This window comes from Nannospalax galili, unplaced genomic scaffold (genome assembly GCF_000622305.1).
Source record: "Nannospalax galili isolate Female #2095 unplaced genomic scaffold, S.galili_v1.0 scaffold318, whole genome shotgun sequence".
In the NCBI taxonomy this organism is placed as follows: Eukaryota; Metazoa; Chordata; class Mammalia; order Rodentia; family Spalacidae; genus Nannospalax; species Nannospalax galili.
Genome location: NW_008341889.1, coordinates 2058585 through 2081653, shown reverse-complemented (window position 1 = coordinate 2081653; position 23069 = coordinate 2058585). Strand labels below are relative to the sequence as shown.

The 23069-nt window shown below is 37.6% G+C and overlaps 1 protein-coding gene across 1 annotated transcript in view; it reads left to right on the top strand.

Moving 5' to 3' along the window:
- Gabrg1 (gamma-aminobutyric acid type A receptor gamma1 subunit) overlaps window positions 1-23069 on the top strand; it is a 92240-nt gene that overhangs the window by 61268 nt on the left and 7903 nt on the right. Inside the window, exons 6-8 of the mRNA XM_008837690.1 lie at window positions 711-848; window positions 960-1112; window positions 10177-10388. Of these exons, the coding sequence (XP_008835912.1) occupies window positions 711-848; window positions 960-1112; window positions 10177-10388 (503 nt within the window). The remainder of the gene's footprint in view (window positions 1-710; window positions 849-959; window positions 1113-10176; window positions 10389-23069) is intronic.

Here is a 23069-nt window from a genome sequence, read left to right as displayed (position 1 = left end):
ACACTGGTTGTTCTTGCAGAAGACCCAGGTTCGAATCCCAGCATGCACATGGCAGCTGGCAACTGTCCATAACTCCAGTTCTGGGGGATCCGACAGCCTCTTCTGACCTCCACGGGCATTGCACAACACAGGTGCACTTACCTACATGCAGGCAATACACACATACACATAAAATAAATTTTTAAAAAATTCAATTTATTAAAAATTTCCAAAAGATATATGAGTGATCTCAATTAGGAAAAGATTTAGCCAGCTGAATTCATGTAAGAAGTTGAAACCAGAATGGCAAGTTTATAATCAGTTTAGACTTGAGGATAGTTTCAAAACATGGTAATATCATACATTGGCTTTGATGGTCTTTTGGGAGAAAGTCTATCAGAATACAGAAATTTTCAGACCATGGTAGTGCACACCTTTTAATCCTAGCATGTGAGAGGCTTAGATAAGTTCCAAGGTTCAGGCCACTCTGGGCTCCATAAAGAGATCAGTACAAACTGGAATAAAACAGACAGGGCAAATGGAGGCACATAACTACGGTGATTCTTTAAAGTGTACACACATATTCCAGTTAATATTTTATATATTTGACAAACCTTATGATGAACTAGGGATGAAGTTCAAATATTCTTCTATTGATGATATTATATTGTGGTGGTAGTTTGTTTGAATATTGCTAAATTACATATCTTTTGTCATAATTTTCTCTCTAGATGGATACCCTAAAAATGAAATTGAGTATAAGTGGAAAAAACCCTCCGTAGAAGTGGCTGATCCTAAGTATTGGAGATTGTATCAGTTTGCCTTTGTAGGCTTACGAAACTCAACTGAAATCTCCCACACAATCTCTGGTAAGGAGAAAATACAGGGCAGGGAATAATGCTAAGGGGGAAAACCATAGGTATTTAGATATATCAATTAGGGAGTATATTTTAAACTAAATAGATTTTTTTTTCTTCTAGGGGATTATATTATCATGACAATTTTCTTTGACCTGAGCAGACGAATGGGCTATTTCACTATTCAGACCTACATACCCTGCATCCTAACAGTTGTTCTATCTTGGGTGTCTTTTTGGATCAACAAAGATGCAGTACCTGCGAGAACATCACTGGGTATGATTATGCATCTGCAACATAAGGCTCACAAAGTCAGTAAATGAAACTACATAGATGCATATTTCCTCTAGATTACTATCAGGTCATAATGGACAAAACACTCTAGTAAGCACACCATACCAAAAAGATATAAAAAAATATGAAATAAAATTATAAAGAACCCGAAATTAGAAAAGTTCTCATTTTCCCTGTGAACAGAGTTTAAAGTTATACACGAATTAAAATAGCAGAGCAAGGAAAGAATCTGAATCTCATTTTGGTCCATATTTTCAATATTTTATATCAGTACTTTTTGATGTTTTAGCAAAATCACTAATCATCAGTATTCATTAAGGACACACACTGGGATCACAAACTGATGCTCAGCTGTTCCAGGAACATGTACTCTGTAGTCTCGTATTTTCTAAAACAGCGAGTTGTGGATGCATTAGCATTTGCTCTACCGCCTGTTCTGCAATGTTCCGTGAATGTTACATGTCAGAGATTCCACTGTAAATGTGTCATTTAGGGCTGGGAATGTCTCAGATATGTATTCTCTGTGTGTGACCAGTTGTAGAAATTGTAATATCTTCAATCTGTTGCAAAAAGAAGCTTTTTGATGAGTGGTGTACAGTATGCTTGTCTGAAAATATATGGATTCATATTTAGCATAGAGTAAGAAATTTCATTTTTCTAGAGATATGACAGAGATAGGATCTATGACCTCTCCAGCCATATGTATTTGGCTATATTTACAGTACTACCCATGAGTTCCCTCCCGTTGAGGGCGCTTTAAGTCCAATTTCAAAGCTGTTGATTACCCCCTTAGATAAAAATGCCAGTACTGCACCAATAGAGATAGTTTGTTGTGCCAGTTGTGGTGGTTGTTAGTCTTTAGAACTGGGTTAGACTATTGATTTCTCCCTTAGCAAACTGCTTAATATCCTCTAGTATATGAGAGCTAGTCTTCAGGGAGACTTCCCGGCCTATTTTAGCTCCATTGCTCCACATCCTGTGTCTGAAACACGTCCTATCTTCTGCAACAGTGTCTTACCTTAAAGTTCTAGTAAGTAATCTAAAACTTTGGAAATAGTATGTGTTATTCCAGAAGTCTCTTTGACAACTCTAAACAACAGCTGGTAGGGAGGTTTCTCCTGTCTGGCATTGTTCCTTGTTATATAGCCTTCAGATATACACATGCAATCCTGTTTCTGTATGTATATTTTTCAGTAGGCTTTTTAGATAATATATTTCCGTTGGGTTTTTCACATTACTAAACTTTATTTATCTCTCCTCTTTCTGTCTACTATCCTCCCTCCCCCGTTAAAGTACCCCCATGTCCCCATTTTATCCTTGAAAATACCTGTCTTCTATTAACCCCCCTCTCTCGAGCTCCTTCTTCCCCTTTATCCCTATGATTCCTTTTATATCCTTTCCTCCTCCCTTCCCAGTTTGGATGCCCCCCTTTCCCCCATTTCCCCCTTGGTAACATCTGTTTCCTACTATTCCCCTCTCTTGGGTTTCATCTTTCCTTCTGTGGGTCTTTTCCATTTTCCTCAGGATATATACTCACATATAAGGATTTGTGCTAAGAGTCACAAATGAGGGAGAACATGTGTTCCTTGTGTTTCTGAGTGTATGTTCCTCACTTTGTGTGTCAGTTTCTCCATCCATTTGCCTGCAAATTTCATTATTTCATCTTCTTTACAGCTGAGTAGAACTCCATTGTGTAAGTGTGTTATATTTCTAGTATTCATTCATCAATTGAAGCACATTTATGTTGTTTAAATTTCTTACCCATTGTGAAAAGAGCAGAAAGAGAAATGGGTATACAAGTATCTCTACAGCACATTGAGACCTTTGAGTGTATGTCAAGGAGTGATATAATGAGATCATGAGGTAGATTCTGTTATAATATTTTTAGAGTGTGTCACTCTGCTTTCCATAGTGTTTGTATGAATTTGAAATTCCACCAGCAGTGAATGAGCATTTTGCTTTCCCCACATTCTTGCCAGCATTTGGTATCATTTATTCTCCTTATGTTAGATAATCTGACTGGGGTAAGAAGAAATCTTAAAGTGCTTTTGGTTTATATTTCCCTAATTACTAAGGATATTGAACACTTTTAAAGTGTTTCTTAACCATCTTTACCTCATTTTTTGAGAACTCTCTGATCAGGTTCTTGGCCTTCTTGTTTGCCTTCTTGTTTCTTTCTTTTTGAGTTCTTTGTATATTCTGAATATTAACCCTCTTTTGGATGTGTAGGTGGTGAAGATTTTTGCCCAGTTAGTAGGTTTCATTTTACACTTCCTTGTTTGTTTTAGTTTAATGAGGTCCCACTTGTCAATTGTTGTCTTTAATGTCTGAGCAAACGGTGTCTGATTTAGAAAGTACTTCCCCAAACCAATATTTTGTAGGGTATAGCCCATGTTTTGTTATAACAGTTTCAGAGTTCTGGGTTTCGTTTGTGGTCTTTGATCCATTTGGAGTTGACTTTTAAAAGATAAGGGTCTAATTTCATTCTTCTACATGTGGAGATTCAGTTTTGCCAGCACCATTTGTTGAAAATGCTGTATTTTCTCCACTGTGTATTCTTGACACCTTTATCAAATATCAGGTGACTAAAACTGAATGCACTTATTTTTTGCGACTTCTACTATGTTTCATTGATCTACATGTTTTTATGGTGTGTGTGTGTGTGTGTGTGTGTGTGTGCCAGCAGCATGCTGTTTTTATGACTATAGCTCTGTAATGTAGTTAGAGATCTGATATGGTAATCCCCCTAACGTTGCTCTTTTTGTTCATTGCTTTGGCTATCTCGGGTCTTTTGTGATTCCCTTTGAAATGTAAGATTTTTTTTTTCTGTTTCTTTGAAAAACATAACGAGGGGTTTGGTTGACATTGCATTAAATATGTAGATTGCTTTTGGGATGGTCATTATCACAATGTTAATTCTACTAATTCATGAGCATGGGAGGTTTTTCGATTTTTTAAGTGTCAATACACACTTCTATACATATCATTAAGGAACAATTTTCTGAGCTCTTTTATCAATTTTGCACTTTAATAGACACTTTTCAGATATGTTGAAAGTATTCAGAGAAGGCCAAGTTGTGGGTGGATATGTTGTTTGTTGCCTCACCTTCTAAAGTCTGGTAGGTCTCTGTGAGGAAGTGCTATTGGAGCACTGTTCACACACACCATGCATGTCTGAAAGAAGGCTAATCCAGGGAGGGAGGACTGGGAAGTTTTAAATGGGATCTTCCTTCATATGCCATGGTTTACATTCACAAGTATTGGAACTAACCAGATTTAATGAAATAATATTTAAAATTAAGCTTGACAGTGGATGGTGGTTGCATCACCTTAGTCTTTGTGGGACATTTAATAAGGCTTTGAATTTCATTCCTCCTTGGAGACTAGTGTAAGGTCTTTAGCAGAGGAAGCCATGAGGAAATAACCAGGACATTTCAAATGAATTCTTATTATCTTTTAAATACCCATTACTTTTTGTTATTATTATCATAGTCTCAGATGTTTCTTAATCAAAAGTCTACCATAATTGTTTCAAGATTATTGTCATGATGCTAATTACTAAACTGAAGTAATAAATGTTCTAAAGCTGTTCTGTTTTAGTTTTCCTTGTCTTACAATAAAAATCCAACAGTGTCTAAACAAAATACAGTTTAATTCAATCATTGATAATAAATCAAAATATACACTTCTAAGATTTTTTTGTTTTTGTTCTTTGACAATTTCATACATGCATATAATATATCTTAGTAGTTTTTATGTCCTATTCCTCTTTCTCATTCATTTTTGTCTCATGCTGAACGTATTCTCAAAAAAGTCTCCCTCTTCATTTCTTCTTTTTGTGTGAGACCCACTGAGTTTAGCTAGAGTTGCTTGCCACAGCATGGGTGAGAGGTTATTTATTGGAGCATGAGCAATGTATCAGTGGCTACACCACTGAAGAAAATGACACCCTTCCACCAGCTACCCATAACTCATTCATTCATTCATTCCTCAGAGGGTAAGGAGGATTCATGGGACCCACCCAAGGGAGGTCATGATTATTGGCCCTCTTCTAAAATGATGTCCATAGTAGTGACAGGTGATGAACACCCTCAAAGATAGCTAAGTTTCAATATGTGGAAGCACCCACACTCCCTACAGATAACTTGGTGTGACTGACTGAGATATTCCTCCACTGAGAATGGTCATCAGAGCCTTTGCACTTATTTAAGGCATGCATGTTTTATAGATTACACTGAGATTCCAGACATCATTTTAAAAGATTATTTAAAAAATTAATTAATTGATTACTTTTTTATTTATTTGCATGAAATTGCCACAGTATGTGTTGGCAATAAGAGGACAACATATGAGAGTCTGTCCTCTCACTGATCTCCTTGGTTCCTGGGTTCCAGCTCAAGTTCTCAGGGTTGGTGACAAGCACCTTTACCTGTATATCCATCTCAGCATCCCAACTGTATGAGTTTTAAAACTGAAATAAGACATAATTCTGGAAGCCAGAAATATCTTTGGACATCTATTTTTGACTGGCTATGATAACATTATGACTTAAATTTCTGCTGCCCGAGGTTTGGAAATTGAGGAAAGGGGGAGAGTTGAATTAAAAATAAATTTCCCATTTACTATATATAAGAATTATAAAGTATAGTTTTGATTTGAAATAAGTGAAGCTAAGCCTGTCAGAAAAAATGAAATAGAAAAATCTGCAGTCATAAACTGGACATTTAAACAATGGTTTTATTCCCTGTTAAAACAAAATCAGGGAAGATGTGGAAAATGTGAAGGACAGTATCAGCCACACGACTTGATATTTATAGACCTCTAAGGTGAAATTCAGTATTTTCAAATGCTAATACCCTTGTTCACCAAGATCTGAGTAAAATAAAAAACAGCACTTTTTCATAGTATATTTCCTTAATAAAATAAATATAATGAAAATTTAATTTAAAAATCAGATACTCATCAACAACCTATGTATTTGGATATTTAAAATATTTTAAGTGATCTTTAGATCAAATGAGGAACAGAGTAAAATTGGAAAAAATTTCAAAGTGGATTTTAGTAGGAATGTCTTTAAGACTAAATATTTATGGGAAACTTGTACAATATGACTTAGAGGTAAATTTGTAGCTTTAAACTTACAGGAATGGTTGAAAAGCTTAAAATCAGTAGCCAAAACAAAGACTTTAAGACCAAGCATCTGCATCCTTTTAATAGCCACTTATTATAGGCACCAAGCCATGAATTACTGTTAGTTTTAAGATGAGAGACACTGAGGAGTTAAGAACACTTTTATTAAGATCACATAGCCAATAAGTGGGAGTATTGGAAAATTAACTTAAATTTGCTTCCATGATTCCAAATTCATTACATTAAATGTTTTTTTTATTTATAATCCCATAACCGATGAAATCATTCAGGTGGTATGTGAGAGGATTGTTCAACATGTTCCAGTGGACATATGAAAGAAAATGGTGGCTGATGTCACCATGCCAACACTTTTTCTGTAGCTTTTTCTATTGAGCTTTTTTTCAGTTACGAATTCTGCCACACTATTAATACTTACAAGATAAATTGTATTTAGTATTATATTTAGCACATTTAAGAAAGTGAACCATGACACTCATCAAGACATGTTTGGTAGAATAAAAAAAGAGAATTATGAACAGAGGCCATGCATGGCACACACCTTTTATCCCAGCACTCCTGAGGCAGAGAGAGCTTGAGACCCACCTGCTCTATATGGCGAATTCAGGCCAACGGAGGCTACAGAGACCCTGTCTCAAAAGGATGCCCCTGCAAAAACAAGAATAAGAATTATGAGGGACCTAAGAGCTGAAAAGCAAAACCACCCCTTTTATGCCTTAAAACTTGCTAGGGAATGTAGATCAGTGATGAAAGCATTTGTCTACTATGTATAAAGCCTTAGATTCAATCTCCAATACCAAATAAAAAATAAACTTGATATGAACCAAAAAAATTTATGCTGATATAGGTAAGAATATTATAGAAGTTCATCTGATTTAGGTGCCCTGAGACTAACAGAGGTCAGACCCACAAGTAGACAGATAGATAGATGATAGATGATAGATAGGTAGATAGATAGATAATAGGTAGATAGATCAATGATAGATAGATAGACAGAAGATAGATGATAGATGATAGATAGGTAGATAGATAGATAGATAATAGATAGATGATAAACAGATAGGTAGATAGATAGATGATAGATGATAGTTAGATAGATGATAGATGGACAGATGCCTCTAAATATGGACATATACAAGTTTACACATACTGTATTTTTTTTGTATATGTATTTTTAACTGAATTCTTGTGTACCCCACACAGAACATCGCAATCAATATTAATCATCTCTATACCTCCTTCTCCACTGGTACCCTCCCATAGCCCCCCATCCCACCAGAAATCATATATTCTGCCATCTGTGCTAAGGTCCATTGCATCAAGCCAGTGGACCCAGATACCCCTTGGTACAAGTTCATCCACTGAAGTCCATCAGCCCATCCAGAGTGCCTCCTCACCTCAGGAAGAACAGCTCCCCCTCACCCAACAGGAATCAGTCACCAATATTTCTTCAGCTAAGATTGGGGTCTACTGTCCACCTCCCCAGTTTCATGCTGGGTCTTTATCTGCTTGAGTCTGCATGGGTTTGTGCATGTTGACAATATTGCTGTAGGTTTATATGAACAGAGTCCCAGGAGCTTGCAAGACTCTTCTTACATATGTACCTCCTCCCTGGCTCTTAAATCCTTAATGGTCCCTTAGCCCTGGATGGGTGAAGTTCAATATAGGAGTCCTGTTAAAGAACCAACATTCGGCAGACTCTTAATCTCTACACTTTGGTCATTTGTGACCCCCTGTGTTCCTGGTCCTCTGTTGCATGAGGGAGCTTCATTAATGAGAACTGACATATTATTAGTGTCCCTTTACCCCTTGTTCTATGTTTCCTGAGCCTTAGGTATAGAGTACAAAGATTCACTCAGTCCATTTGAAATATACAATTGATATAATTCTGCATGTACTCTTAAACTTGGAGTTTTTTTTTTTTAAGGATTGAGAAATTTATCTGTTTCTGATGCACTGATTGAGCTGGAGCATCTCATCACATCCTCTTCATCTCTCAGACTGCTCTTACTTCATTAGTTCTCAGATTCTCAAGCCTTTGGATGAAGACTGAAATACGTGCTCAGCTTTTCTGCATTTCCAGTTTTCAGTCAGAAAATCATGCCTCTTCCCAATTTCCATAGCTGCATGAACCAGTGTCGCTTACTGGCTTGTTTGCCTGGCCCATACTCAGCCTGCTTTCTTTAAAAAAATCCAGGACCACAATGGGCTGGGCCCTCCCACATCACTCAACAACCAAGAAAATGCTTCCCAGACATGCCCAAAGGAATCTGATAGAGAAAATTCCCCAATTGAGGTTCCCTCTTCTGGGGTGTGTCAAATTGACAACAAAGATAGATAAAGCATGCTTGACCCCTTGTCAACTTGACTCACAAACGAGTCATAATTAAACCATAAACATCCCAGGTTTTTATCCCCAAGATCTCATGTTAATACTAGTATCACATTATAAACATAGTACAAGTTTTAAAGTCATGCAGTCTTTAAAACATTCAAACATTTTAAAAGTTCAAAGTCTCTTTAAAAAGTCTCTTAACTGTAGGCTCCTGTAAAATCTAAAACATGTTACACACTCCCTTTTTTATTTTATTTTTCTCAATGTATAGTTTTTATCATATTTTTTTCTAGAGGAAAACCCTATCTCTTTCATATCCCTAGATGAAAGTAATTTCTTATTATATGCTAAAAATGAATCCTTGTATTTATAGACAAGTATAGCATTCACCACTCATCAGGGAAGCTCTTTTTTTGGAAAGAGATGGAGCCTATTACAGTGCTCCACAACTTGTCACACACAGAGAATAAGTGTCTGGGAGATACCTAGCCCTAAGTGACACATCTATGGTAGACCTCCTAAGGCTCATGGAACATAGCAGAATAGGGGGCAGAGAGAATACTAGTGCATCCCTTAAATCTTATCCAGAAAGCTCCCTCAAACAACAGAATATGATAAACACAGAAGGCTACAACTGGTCAAGGTCTAGAGAATAATAGGCTGCAGATAGCGTGTCTCTGGATAGGATGCCTATATAATCTCTTATTTCAAGAGGGAAGAACCAAGGCATACATAAGTAAAACCAAAGTCCAGCAAAGTAGCTCCGTGTCTGATATCTGAGATTCACTCATGATCTTCTCTGTTTAAACTTGGAGTTTTAAAAAATAAGTTGAAGTTTTATGAGAACCTTCTACATTAATTTGTGTTAATTTTATCTGTGTATAGCAAAAAAAAAATTACTACTGTTTCAAGCAAGTTGAAATGTACTTGTTTCTCCTGTACAGTTCCAAACAGGTGGTTCAGTGTGGCATAGCACACTGTGGTAAGACAGATTCAGGGTCCTTCTGGCTTTCAGTTGTGTTGTGAGTGATTTCAATTTCCAGTCAATTTATATTCTAAGGTAGCTACTGGCTTCTGCCCACTGTATTGCAGGACTCCAAAGAGGAGAACAAAGAAATAAACAGGGCATTCTCAGACCTTTAGCATCATCTTTTTTGCATTACTTTCATTTGGGCTTAATTCTCTTTGGTGGTATCTTACCCTTGCAAAGATCTTCCCTATGCTCAAAGAAGGTGGCCAACAAACTTGGTCTTTCAGAAAGCCACATGACAATTAAAGAAGTGGTGATTTCAAAACTATGGAGGAAGAATAGAATGAATCCTGGGAGCTGACCCAACCTGTAATCAATAGTAATTTAAATCATTAAAATTCCTGACACAAAGAAAACACGAAACATACTGTAGCCATGGTTACTAGTAATTCTTTCTGTAAATCACAGGTAATCATATCCTTTTGTTTCCATTGTTTATTTCAGCTGACAATATTGCCAAATTGCATGAAGGAATGAAAAAGCTCTGTTAAATTGCTTTTAATTCCCTATTCTCTTCCCCTCTCTCTCCACAGGTATCACTACAGTCTTGACGATGACAACCCTGAGCACGATTGCCAGGAAGTCTTTACCTAAGGTTTCCTATGTGACTGCGATGGATCTCTTTGTTTCTGTTTGTTTCATTTTTGTGTTTGCAGCTTTGATGGAATATGGAACCTTGCATTATTTTACTAGCAACAGTAAAGGAAAAACTACTAGAGACAGGAAGCTTAAAAACAAGGCCTCGGTATGTTAAAAAAATAAAAATCTCTACATCAAAAACCTCAACTTAGGAATGCTTTTCCAAGTATTTGTGATATATTTTATTACCTAAATCAGATGTTTGAGGGTTTGTGATAAATGATAAATAAAATTAAGATGAAACTAGATTACCTAAAACTGCCCAGAAAGAAAAGTATATTTATATTTTGTCAATATGCATTACTGAATCTTATATTCTTTTTTTAAAGTTACATTTCTTACATGTATTCAAAGAATCGTGACTTTGTCCGTCCCCCTCACCTCAACTTCTCCAGCCTCCCCATTAAATATCCTTCCAAACTTCATGTCCTCCTTTTATAATTTCTAAACTTTATTTTTTAACCCACTGAGTCTAATTGGTGCTGCCATATGCAGATAAATGTGGGGTCATCCACTGGGGCATAGAAAACCTTCTAGTGACTATACCCCAAAAGAAAAGTGATTCTCTGTCCTCAGGAACCCCTTCCAAATCCATGCTGGAACTTTCAACTGGCTTGATCTTATACATGTCTTGTGTCTGTAACTGTGCTGCTGTGAGTTCATATGTGCAGCAGCTATGTCATGTCGAGAGGAAAACACTTCACAGCACTCCTGAGCCTTGTGTCGGATGCTGATAAAGTTGTCCCATATATTGTAGAGTACTTACAGTCTCTTTTCTTTTTCTTAGCACTTTGAATGGTAATGTGTCTCTAACCACTATTCACTGCAATAAGATTTTTCTGACAAAGACTGTAAGCAGCATCAATCTGTTTATATAAACATAAATACTTAGAAGGCAGATTGATAATGTGACCCTTGTAGAACAGGCCTCAAATCCAATCAGGAGAGCAGTTGGTTACACCACTGTAAGCAATCTTGCCACTATTGCACCAATGAACACATCTTGTCTGGCAGGACATGCCAAGATAGCATATAGGATTCAGGGCTGAATAAGACCATTGATGTCTTCTTTCCCGAAGACACCTGCATAGCACCTTAGAGCATTAGGGAAGCTAGCCAGGGGGGAGAGTTTTATCATCAGTTTAAGATTGATTTCTCTGTGCCCTATGAACAAAACATCTTCAGCAATTCGGTCTTATCATCTAGTTATCTTGGGCAACCAAGAGCAATAGCAATAACCTGAATTGTTCTGAGAGGCTCTGGGAACTCTCTGACCAGTGATTCTTAGGGAGGCAATTCCTACCTGGTGCTGAAGTTTTCCTTTAATAAACCATGTCTTCTGAGGTCAGCATTATTGACTAATGTATGATACTTCTATTCTAACTCCTTTAAAAAACTGTATTTTAAATTAGCTTGCAAACTGCTGTGGTTTCCTAATTCTTCTTCATACAGTATCAGTTTTGATGAATGTGCCCCTCCCCCCATTTCTCCAACTCCGGTGTCCCCATCTCCTCTTAAACCATGACTTCTTTAGATTCTCCCCCTCCTTTCATGTCAAATGTATTTTCTATCCCCTCTTATTATATATTTTCATTTGTTTGCAATTTAGGATCATAGGTTCTTAAGTAGCTACTTCATGTGTGCTTCAGTTTGTTTAGGCGGTCCCTTCATTCCTCATCCCCATCATTCTCACACCTGCTTGAAACTTTCTGCTCCCGGTATCTCCCCTCTACTTCCATTTCACCTATATTCTTCTGTAGCCCCTCTCCAAATGCACTGCCCTTCAAAATGGCCCATTTCTAGTTTCCTAGTTTCAAAATGCCCTCAATGTTAAATACATACAACAGAAGATTTGAAGCTAGAACTCCCTTATGAGAGAGAAGTTGCAATGTTTTATCTTTGGGACCCTGGGATATTTCACTTGGTATATGTATTTTTTTGGGGGGTAAAATTTTATTGAATTTAGTGTGTTTCATACAGAATTTCTTAATCGGTCTTAATCATCTTTATACCCCCTTCCTCAGTGGCACCTCCCATATAGCCCCCCATCCCCCACAAGTTCATACATTCTGTCATTTATGTTAAGGCCTATCATGTCAAGTTAGTGTCCCCAGATGTTCATTAGTGTAAGTTCATTCACTGAAGTCTAGTCAGCCTATCTAGATTTCCCCCCTTTAAGAAAATCAGCTATTTCTCATCCAGCAGTAATCAACTATTCATAATTATTTGACTAATATTGGGGCCTGATGCCCATTTCCAAGTTCTGTGCTAGGGTTTTGTCTGCGAGTTTACATAGCTCTTGTGCATACTGACGCCATTGCTGTAGGTTCATATGAGCAAGGTTCCAGGAGTCTGTAGGATTCTATTTCCATTTGATCATGCACCTCCTTCTTGGTTCTTACAGTCTTTCTGCCTCCTCTTCCACAATGGTCCCTGAGCCCTGTAATGGGCCTGGTTTCTTGTGCTATAGAAATTTCTATAAGTGGAAGAGTACCTCCAGTTGCTTAAAATTTATGTTTGAACCCAGTTGTGGTTGCTCACACCTATAACCCCAGCATGTGGAAGACTAAGGCAGGAGGATTGTCAAGTAGCCTGGCATATGAAATAAGACCTTGTGGGCAAGCTGTGGTGGCACACGCCTTTAATACAAGCACTCCTGAGACAGAGGCAGGTGGATCTCTGTGCTATCAAGGCCATCCTGAGCTATATAACAAGTTCCAGGTCAACTGTGAGTACTGGAAGACCCTGCCTCAAAAAGACAAATAATAAATAAATAAATAAACAAATAAACAAATAAATAAATAAATAAAACTTTGTGTTAGTAAACAAAACATTAGTAATAATGATTTTTCTTTAATTTCTGATTTGCTTGAAGATTTATATTTTTAACAAGTGGCACAGAAAATTAACCGTTTTAGAGATTAAGTTTTCCTTTAATGTTAATACCCAACAGTCTAAGAAGGTGATGGTTCTCAAATTCTTTTTAGTTTCTGCAGATTTGTACTCCCTCAGTCCCTCAGCCCACTCATACAGACTGCATCAATTATATGTTAAAATTGATTTTAATTATTCTAATATATGTAACTATTTGGTGATTGACTGTAAGTTTATTAATAATAGCAATTACAAAAACTGGAATGTAATCTCTAACATTCAGAGACTGCTCCAGGCACTCCTCTGACAATTTTATATAGTTTCATTTATGCTCTGAGCAAGCCTGCAAGCACGAGTCCAGTGGTGTATGCAAGGACCACTTTGTATGTGATGGATCCACACTAATGATTCCAGGAAATATTTTCAAAACATATTGTACCCCAAACTCAAATAAAGACAGTATTAAACAGCTATGCATGGTTATCAAGCTTGTAAACCTGCCATATTGTGTTCACAATGGGGACCATGTTTCCAAATTGTCAGTTACAAGTTTTAAGATTCAATGTTTTTCCCCTTTACTCCTTTGGTTCTTTTTTTTTTTTTTTTCTTTTTTTATCAAACAAAACTTTACTATGCTTTAAAATTCTACTTTATTTTTTATGCATATTCCAAGAGGTAGAGCCCCATGTGTTTTGCTTTCAAATTCTCCTGATTTCTCATAGAAGAATAGCATACTGCTGGTAGCAACAATCTAAGAACTTGGTTGAGTCAACAGACCTGTGACTGTCTCTACCTGACATCATTTAAAAGCTTTTCATGATATCATGTCCAAGTAGACAGGTTATCTAAGGGAAAAGTTATCAACTTTAATATCCACTTCTCTTTAAAAACTTATTTATTATTATTAGTAGTAGTAGTAGTAGCAGCAGTAGTAGTAGTAGTAGTAGTAGTAGTAGTAGTAGTAGTAGTAGTAGTAATGTTGAAGATAGGGTGTGGGTGAGCATGTGCTGTAGCAAATGTGTGGGCATCAGAGGAAAACTATGGATTACACCCTTTTCCTTCTACCTTTCTGTGGGTTCCGGGTATCAAATTCAGATCACCAGTTTTACAATGCAGGCTTTTTACCCAGTAAGCTATTTTGCCAGCCTGTCCATTGCTAAATTTTTAAAGCAATGAAAAATGAATGTGTGTCTACTATTTTCCTTTAATTTAAATCAAACATCCTCTCCATTTTCCATTGCCTCTTTTAGTGTCATTTTAAAGCATATATACCTATGGCTCCTCATTGCCTTTGTTTTATTTTTAGAATCATACTTTGGAGATATTTATTAAAAAAAAACTGACATTAAAAGCTAGGCAATGTTCAATGCCACATGAGTTTTATAATTTCATTCTAAGGATTTATTACACAATTTATTGTTTGAGCTTAGGGTTCTGTGTTTGGCTGAATTGAGATGGGTGAGTAAGAGATGCCCCCATAGACTCATGTATTTGAATACTTGGCCCCAGTTGGCAACTGTTTGCAGAAGCTTAGGAAGTGCTGCCTTGCTGGAGGAATGATGTCACTGGGGTGAGCTTTGAGAATTCATAGTCACATCCTACTTCCAGTTTACTCTATCTCTGCTTTCTGAGAGTGTTTGAAAGATATCAGAATTTAGTTTTCTGTGCCTCTTGCCTCTGCTGCAAAGAATCCCAACCATGATGAACTCTATTATTTTGGAACCGTAAGCCCAAATAAACTCTAACATATATATATAATGTATATCTACATATATGTATATATGTAGATATACATGTATATATGTATATATATAATAAAGAAATCTAGATCATCATGATGTATTTTCTTTAGATAGGGGTGATATCTGAACACTATATATTTTAGCTTCATTAAATCCTTTAAGTAAAAAATGTCATTTAATTAAGATCTTTTCTACTTTTCACACTACTTGACTTCTTCCCTTCTCTCCATCTTCCCTTCTTTTCTTCCATTCTCCTTTAATCTTTCCTTCATCTCTTATTTCTAATTTTTCTTCTTTCATTTTTCACTCTGTATATCAGTGAAATTTGAACAAGTCCATTTCCTCATTGAATATCCTTTTTTTCTTTATTACCACTTATTACTAATATGATTATGATGCATTTGTGGCAACATTTATTTCAAAAAACATCTTAACTGTGCTGAACTCTAGAAGCTGAATTCTTTGTTGAAGAGGTAAAGATCGTAGAAATATGAGTGGCCCCGTCATCATTAATCATGAGTTTTCCATGTTGAAGCATTGCTATTCAGCCACAGGTTATCAGAAATCTCAGAAAGCCATGAGATACAAAGCTAATATGCCCAACTGAAGACAGCATTTGCTCTCTTTTAGACTTTCAATTTGGTTAAATATAAAATGATAGAAATTTATGTTATGATCCATGGTAAAAGCACATTGGAGACAATAGTAATTGAATGTGTCCTCTGTTATCAGGAATCTTTCGAACTGGGTACCAAACAGGGAGCCAGGTAAACGTGATGGCTGAGTTCTATCCCAAGCATCCATGTAAATAGATAAGTGTGGTGGCACAGAGAAGCAGGTGTCTGAGGCTCTGTGGCCATACAGCTTAGCCTAATAGTCAGGTACCCTAGATCCCAGTGACAGACCTTGTCTCAAAACAAAATAAAACAAAAACCCCAGATACACAGTGCTTGAGAAATCACAACTGAGGTTGATCTCTGGCCTACACACATACACATGCTTTCATGCTTACATGCATACATGCACAAATGTGCACCCATATGTATGTACATACACAGACAATGATTATAAATGAAAATCCAAAGTAACACAATTGGAAACATGAGAAACAATAATCAGATGGGTATTTTCTCCACTACCAATATGGTAGAACTTGTTTATAAATGCAGTCTGAGGACTGTTATTACTGAAATAGACAACTACCATAAAGCTGGGTCTACGCTGGCTATTCCTAGCATCCATGGATGTCTTGAGACACCATGAAATATGGTCTGTGAAGCATGAATTTAACAGATGCATAGTGTTAAAAAGAGTTTTATGTGAATGTGGGTCACAGTGGACTCTGAAAGTTTCCTTTCATTTCAAGTATAAATAATTCATTTATAAAGCATGAAAACTGATACTCTTCTAAAGGAAATTTGATAGGGAAAATTTTCAGAGAGAAGTGTGGCACTGGTAACGTAAGTATTTGAAGAATAAGTTGTGGTTTCAGAATTAATTTGGAAGAACATTTAAAGCAGAGAAAAACACATGATCTGAGTTGAAGTCTGTAGATAAGAACTGGGCTATGGATATGATACCCAGTATAGTAGCTACTAGCAACTACTTAGGTGGATTTAAACTGAAACAAGTTAAACAGAATTCAAATCTTAGTATCTTTATTGCTTTACTGACACCATGTGTCCAATAGTCTCACTTTAAGAGTGGCTTCTATTCTGAACACAGTAGATAGAGGACGTTTACATTACAGCAGACAGTTCTCTTGTACCTGCTGGTCTATAACACAGGAACTTTAGGGAAGAAAAACACCCATGTTGAAGATAGACTAGTGGTTTATGGCCAACTTTTGTCTTTCCAATACCATTCTAAGAATGTAAATTTTTGCCCTGCCAGCTCTGATACATCATGCAAATTACTAAGCAGAATTGGATATCAGCATCTATGTTTCATAAAGATAATTAGAAATTGCAGTGTATACCCTTAATGAAACTGTTCGGGAGACAGATTTGGAGACTCTTGCAGTAGCTCAAGAAGCTCTGTGTTACTAAGAATGAAAATGAGGCACAGAGTGAGGCTAATGTGTAGAAGGGTCTCCCAAACCCCCATCTCACAGCATAGCTTATGTTCTGCAAAAATCTCCTATTCTTTCTAGTCAGTGCATATCTGTACGAAAAACATTTGTCTACCTTTCAGAGAATGTAATGAACAAACAACAACAACAGAACTGTGTCAATCTGCAATTTTACAAATTGTAAAGGTTTATTTACTTCTGAAATTCAGTTTGGCAAAGTTCCCAGGAGGGAGGATATGATATTGGTGATATCAGAAGAAAAGGCTGCTTAAGTAAGTGTGCAATGTCAATTGCACAGTGGAATGTTTCCACAAACAGAGTAATCATCTAATACTAGTCATGGTGATGGTCATGTGATGTGCTTCTGCAGATATCTAGATGCATGGATAGCGTTCTTTTTATTTTGGTTTCCTAGTAACACCGTTTCATGTTCCCTTTCTACAATCTCCATAGATGATCACAGCTGAAAAAAGCAGATTAAGTATCAAGTATGATTCTCATTTAAAAAAAAATAGACTAGCCATAGATTGTGTACATAGTTGAGACTAGTGAACAATAGAGCAATAACATCAAGGTGAAGAATGAGGGTCTCTGCCCAGGGCTCTGGGTACCAATGATATAGAATTGACAAAATTTCAACTATTTTTTTTCTGATGAACATTTTTTATTTTTTCTAATACTTATGTGCAAAATTTCAAAGTTTCAAACAGAGAAAAAAAGATAGAAAAATTAATTCTTTGTTATAAAATAAAATTAAGCAAATCCATTGTCTTCTTTTACTCTCAATAAACATATACTACTATCACCACATTTTATATTTATTAAGTTTGAAATTTTAAATTTAAGATTCTTGTTATTGACTAATCCAATGCCACTTTTTTCTCTAATTACCTAAAATGATGTTTTATAATGAGAAAAAAATTAATATTTTAACAATTACTTTTATTTTTTTTATTTTATTGCCTGCGTGTATGTCAGTGCACCCCTCTCATGAAGTGCCCACAGAGGTCAGAAGACTGTGTCAGATCCCCTGGAGTCAGAGTTACAGATGGTTGTTAGTCACCATGTGGATGCTGTGAATCAAACCTGGGTCCTCTGCAAGAACAGTCAGTGCTCTTAACTGCTGAAAAATCTCTCCAGCCCTAATGCAGAAAATTCTTAAGGATCTATTTATTGTCTGTCTTTACACCTCATTACTTATTATTCCTATCTTTTATTCATGGAAATGTTCTTGATTTTTTTAAAAAATATTTATCTTACTATTTTTCAATTTTAAGTGTGTCTGCATGTGTATATGTGCAAATGAGTGCAAATACCTGTGGAGTACAGCAGAGGGCACTGTATCCCCTGGAGCTAGAGATATAGGCAGTTGTGAGCTCCCTGAAGTGGGTTCTAGGAATCAAACTTGGATCTTCTGCAAGAGAAGTACATGCTCTTAAAAACTAAGCTATATCTCCAGCACCTTCTTGATTCTTTATTCCAGTAAATTTGTATTTTCTCCTGCTAAACCTACTCTTAGTTTTTTTTTTAATTTGAGAATTTCATGCGTGCATCTAATGTGCTTTAAACAAATCTACCCTCATTTACTCTCTTCTAATTTCCCCTGTATGTCCTCCAGCACTTTTCCCTCTCAACATCATGTCTCCTGTTTTAAACCCACTGAGTCCACTTAGTGTTGCCAGTATGTGCACAGGTGTAGGACCATCTACTGGACTACATTCCTGAAGAAGAAAAAAAAGCATATTCTCCCTGCTGTAGCAGCCATCAGTTGCTTAGAGCTCTTCTGATAGGGGTGGAACTTCATGAGCCCCTCCCCTATTCATGCTGGAATTTTTACCGTCTTGATATTCTGTAGGTCTTGTATATTCATTCACAGCCCCTGTATGCTCAAGTATGCAACTGTAATGCCCAGCAAATAAGTTTTCACTGCAGACATCCACTACCTCTAGCTCTTAAAATCTTTCTGCACCCTCTTCTACATGATTTCTCTGCCTTCAGGGGAAGGGTGTGATAACGATTCTCATTCAGGTATGAGCACTGCACAGAATCATACTGTCCAGATTTTCAGTTTAGGATATTTTTCATTTGTAAGTAATTATATTTTCAATTGGCTTGCAGAAGGCTTTCATAAAACATCTCACATCCTTTGTTTTTGATAACCTGTCCCCTGTCTTCTCCTTTCCTCACCCTTGCCTGCCACCATCCTTAAAACCTTTAGCGCCAGTATTTTCTCTACTCTGCCTTTCTACTATCACATCTTACTAAAATTTTACTAGGTTTACAAGTGTTGCAATATCATAGATTTCAATATCATTTTCATATGCACTTTATTGTGTTTAACTCTCCTCTGATCCTCTCATTTCCTCATTCCCATCAGTCCATTACTAGCTTGAAACACCCTGCCCCTAGTATAATTCCCCTCTCTACCTTTGTTAATTGATCCCTGTTTCTTAACTAATCCTCCCCCCCATGGAACATTTCTAGTTTCCCGATTTCTATATGTACTCCCAGTACCACATACAAAATAAAGGAGCTGGGGCTGGAGAGATAGCTCAGTGGTTAAGAGAACTGACTGCTCTTGCAGAGGACACGGGTTTGATTCCCAGCACCCACATGGTGGTTACAGTCATTCTTAACTCCAGTTCCAGGGGAATCCAAAGCCCTCTTCTGACATCCGTGGCATTGCACGACATGGGTGCACTCACATACATGCAGGCAATACACTCATACATATAAAATAAAAATAATAAATACTTTAAAAAAAAAAAGAAGCTAAGACCTACATATGAGAAAGCATTTGGTGTTTGCCTTTTGGGGGTCTGGATGACCTCACAATATATATTTAGATCCTGAGCTTTTAAAATTTTGCAATAAGCTTTTTTTTTCCTTCTATTTTATTGAGCTTTTTAAATTTCATACATTTCCCACTCAAATCCAGACTGCCTCCCCCATCCATGCCTCACCCTACTCTCCTACCAAACCCTATGCACTCTGCCATGTGTGCTGAGTTCTATTCATTCAGGTGTTTGTGCTCAGTGTAAATGCATCCACTGGGATCTAGCCGGCCCATCCAGCAGTCTATTGTAACTCATACTCTCCCTCACCCTGAAGCAATCAGTCTCAAACAGTTCTCAATGTAGTGCTGGCCTGCCACCTACTTCTCACCCTCCCCTTTGGACACTTGTTTAATTGAGCTGACATGGGTCCCATGCTCGACACCACCTCTGCTATAGGCTCATATAAGCAAGTCTCTAGTGGCCTGGAAGGCTCCACCTCCTTATGTTCATGAACCAGCACCAGCTCTTATAATCAATCCTCTCCCTTCCACAATAGTCTCTGAGCCATAGATGGGAAAGGTTCCATGTAGGAGTCCCAGCCTACATTCTACAGTCTCTTATTCTCCAAAACTTGGCCAGTTGTGGCATTCTGTGTGCATTGCACTCTAGTGTTCACGGGAAGCCTCATTGATGAAGGTTGAGGGGTGCAATAGCCTTCTCTCTACCCCTTATTCCACTATGTTCCATAAACTTTAGTTGTAGAGATTTGACTTCAGATGTGTCACCTAGTACTGGACATCTCCAAGGCGCATGCTTTCTGTGCCTGACCAGATGTGCAACTCCACAGTAACCTCCATCTATGGCAAAAAGAAGCTTCTTTGATGAGTGCTGTACAGCATGCTTGTCACTCAAAGGGAGGTCTCTTCTGTTTGGCACTGTGTTCCCTACCAAGCAGCTCCCAGGTATACATTTGCATTAATGTTCAGACATTCTATGTGCATTCCTCATAGGGTTCCTGGGGCATTGCTTTTCCCTCTAGTTCCCTAGCCCCCCAAGATTCACTCATGTCCACTCTTTTTTCTCCCATCTGGATTCCCTCTTCCCTGTCTTCCTCCCTTCCTGCCTCCTCCCTCCCTTGCTTGCTCCCTCCTTCTATCTCTCTCCTCCCTTCCTCCCTGGTCACAGTGACTCCATGATCCCCACTCTTCCCTCAATACCTCTTGATTCCTGCTATCTTTCCTGACTTCCCTCTCTCCTTCACACTATGGTCCCTTGCATGTTCATTCCTCCTCTCCTCCCTGCCGATTACTCTCACTTTTTCCACTTCTGTCAGGTAATATCTTTTTTTTAAATTATTTATTTAATAACCATATAATTAGAAGAAGCATTTCACCACAACACAATCAACATACTCAACAACGGTTTCTTGAGGTAGGATGCATCTCTTCCAAAACTGGCCGCAAACCCCCAGGTCCACAGTTGAATCACCACAGTCATACAATATTGTACTCAGTATAAACCCCACAAGACACAAACTAAACGACGTCCCAACCTCTAAAAAAGATCTCCACTTCATTATCAAAACACACAGTCTCATACAGAAAAACCCCTTTTCAATGCAATTGACATTGGACGTTTGCACATGCACCTCCAATCTCTAAATATCTGACCACCACTAGTCACAGTTGGTTACCCTCTGAGCTTCTAGGCATCCGAGCTCCTTGGCATCTGAGCATGGATATAAAGTCATCAGGTAGATTTCAATGGTAATGTTTTTCACATCTACTAATTATTAAGGAGCAAATTTTTATGCTTTGAAGAATTATTATTATTATTTTATTTATTGATACACCCACTTCCCAGGTAGCACCCTCCCACAGCCTCCCTCCCCCCACTAGAGCCCTTATACTCTAATATCCCTGCTACTGTCTGCTGTGTTGTCGGCACCCCCAGCCATTCCCCACTACTTGCCCTTCAGGTGAATCTAGTCAGTCTATCTAGAGGTCTTTGTTTTAAGAAGGTCAGCTGTTCCTCATCTACTGGTAATCTGTTGTCTATATTCCTTTAGATAAGATTGGGGTCTGCTGTTCATTTTCCAAGTTCTGTGCTGGGTTACTATCTGGGAATCCCTTTGGCCACCCTGGCCAACAACACAAAAGAAGGTATCGCTTGTCTGGCATTGTTGCTTGTTATGTAGCCTTTAGCTATACATATGGACTCTTAATGAAGTTATGTTCACACATTTAATCTTTGGTTATACTTTCCTTTTGGATGTTTAAGGCCATAGGGTTGGTCCAGATAAACCGATTTATTTTTACTCTTAAAGTCATTTGAGGATCTGTTCCTCAAGGGTCACATGGGCTTGGAAGGAGCCCCTGGCTCCTTTCTTTTACCAGTTCCACCTATGTGAAGATAAGTAAAAGGTCCTGCTCGACCATGGTTGGCTTTGCTTGGAAGCATGGAGGAAATGATTCCTCTGTGTTGACCCTCCTCTTTATAAACTGGACACTGCTTCAAGTCCATCTGGTGGGGTCTCCTTGGCCTCCTTGATCAAGAGGACAGGTGACCCACCACCATTACAGGACATTTTGAGAGATGTTCATAGTCCCCTGGAACTAGTTGACCTACGAGGGCAAGGAGCAAAATGTGTCCTTTATGTCCATCTGACCAAATTATTATAGACCTCAAAGTATGTCTGTTGAACACTCAAGAAGGTTAGTTCCACCAGTCTGGTATTTTTAATTACTGTGTGTCATGTAGATAAATCTTGGGCAAAGACCAGTAGTTCTCAGATAAACCTTACCTAGACATATATTTCTTGATTTGGTATGTATAATTTGTCAGTAGTTTGTAGGAGTAATATGGTTCCCTCTGGTTTTCACAACTAGCTAGGCATTATTGATCTCTCATATTGTCTCACCTCTCCATCATAGTTTTCCCACTTAAGGCTCCCCCATTTGCCCCCTTTCTCCCTTACTAATACCCTTCTCCTATGGTCCTACCTCTCTTGAGCTCCTTCTTTCTCTTTATCCCCTAGGTTCCGTGTATACCCTTCCCTCCCCACTCCCTTAAACTAACCCAATTTTTATCCATATTTCCCTTATAAAGACCTGTTTCCTATTGTTCCCTTTCATATTATTTCTTTTCCTTTACCTCCCTGTTTCCTTTCCATTATCCTGGTTCCTATAGTTATGTCTGGTTGCATACTTACTTATCAGAGTCTGGTTCTAGGGTCCACATGTGAGGGAGAACATATGTCGATTTTTTTTCTGAGTCTGTGTTACTTCACTTAGTATAACAGTTTCTAATTCCATCCATTTGCC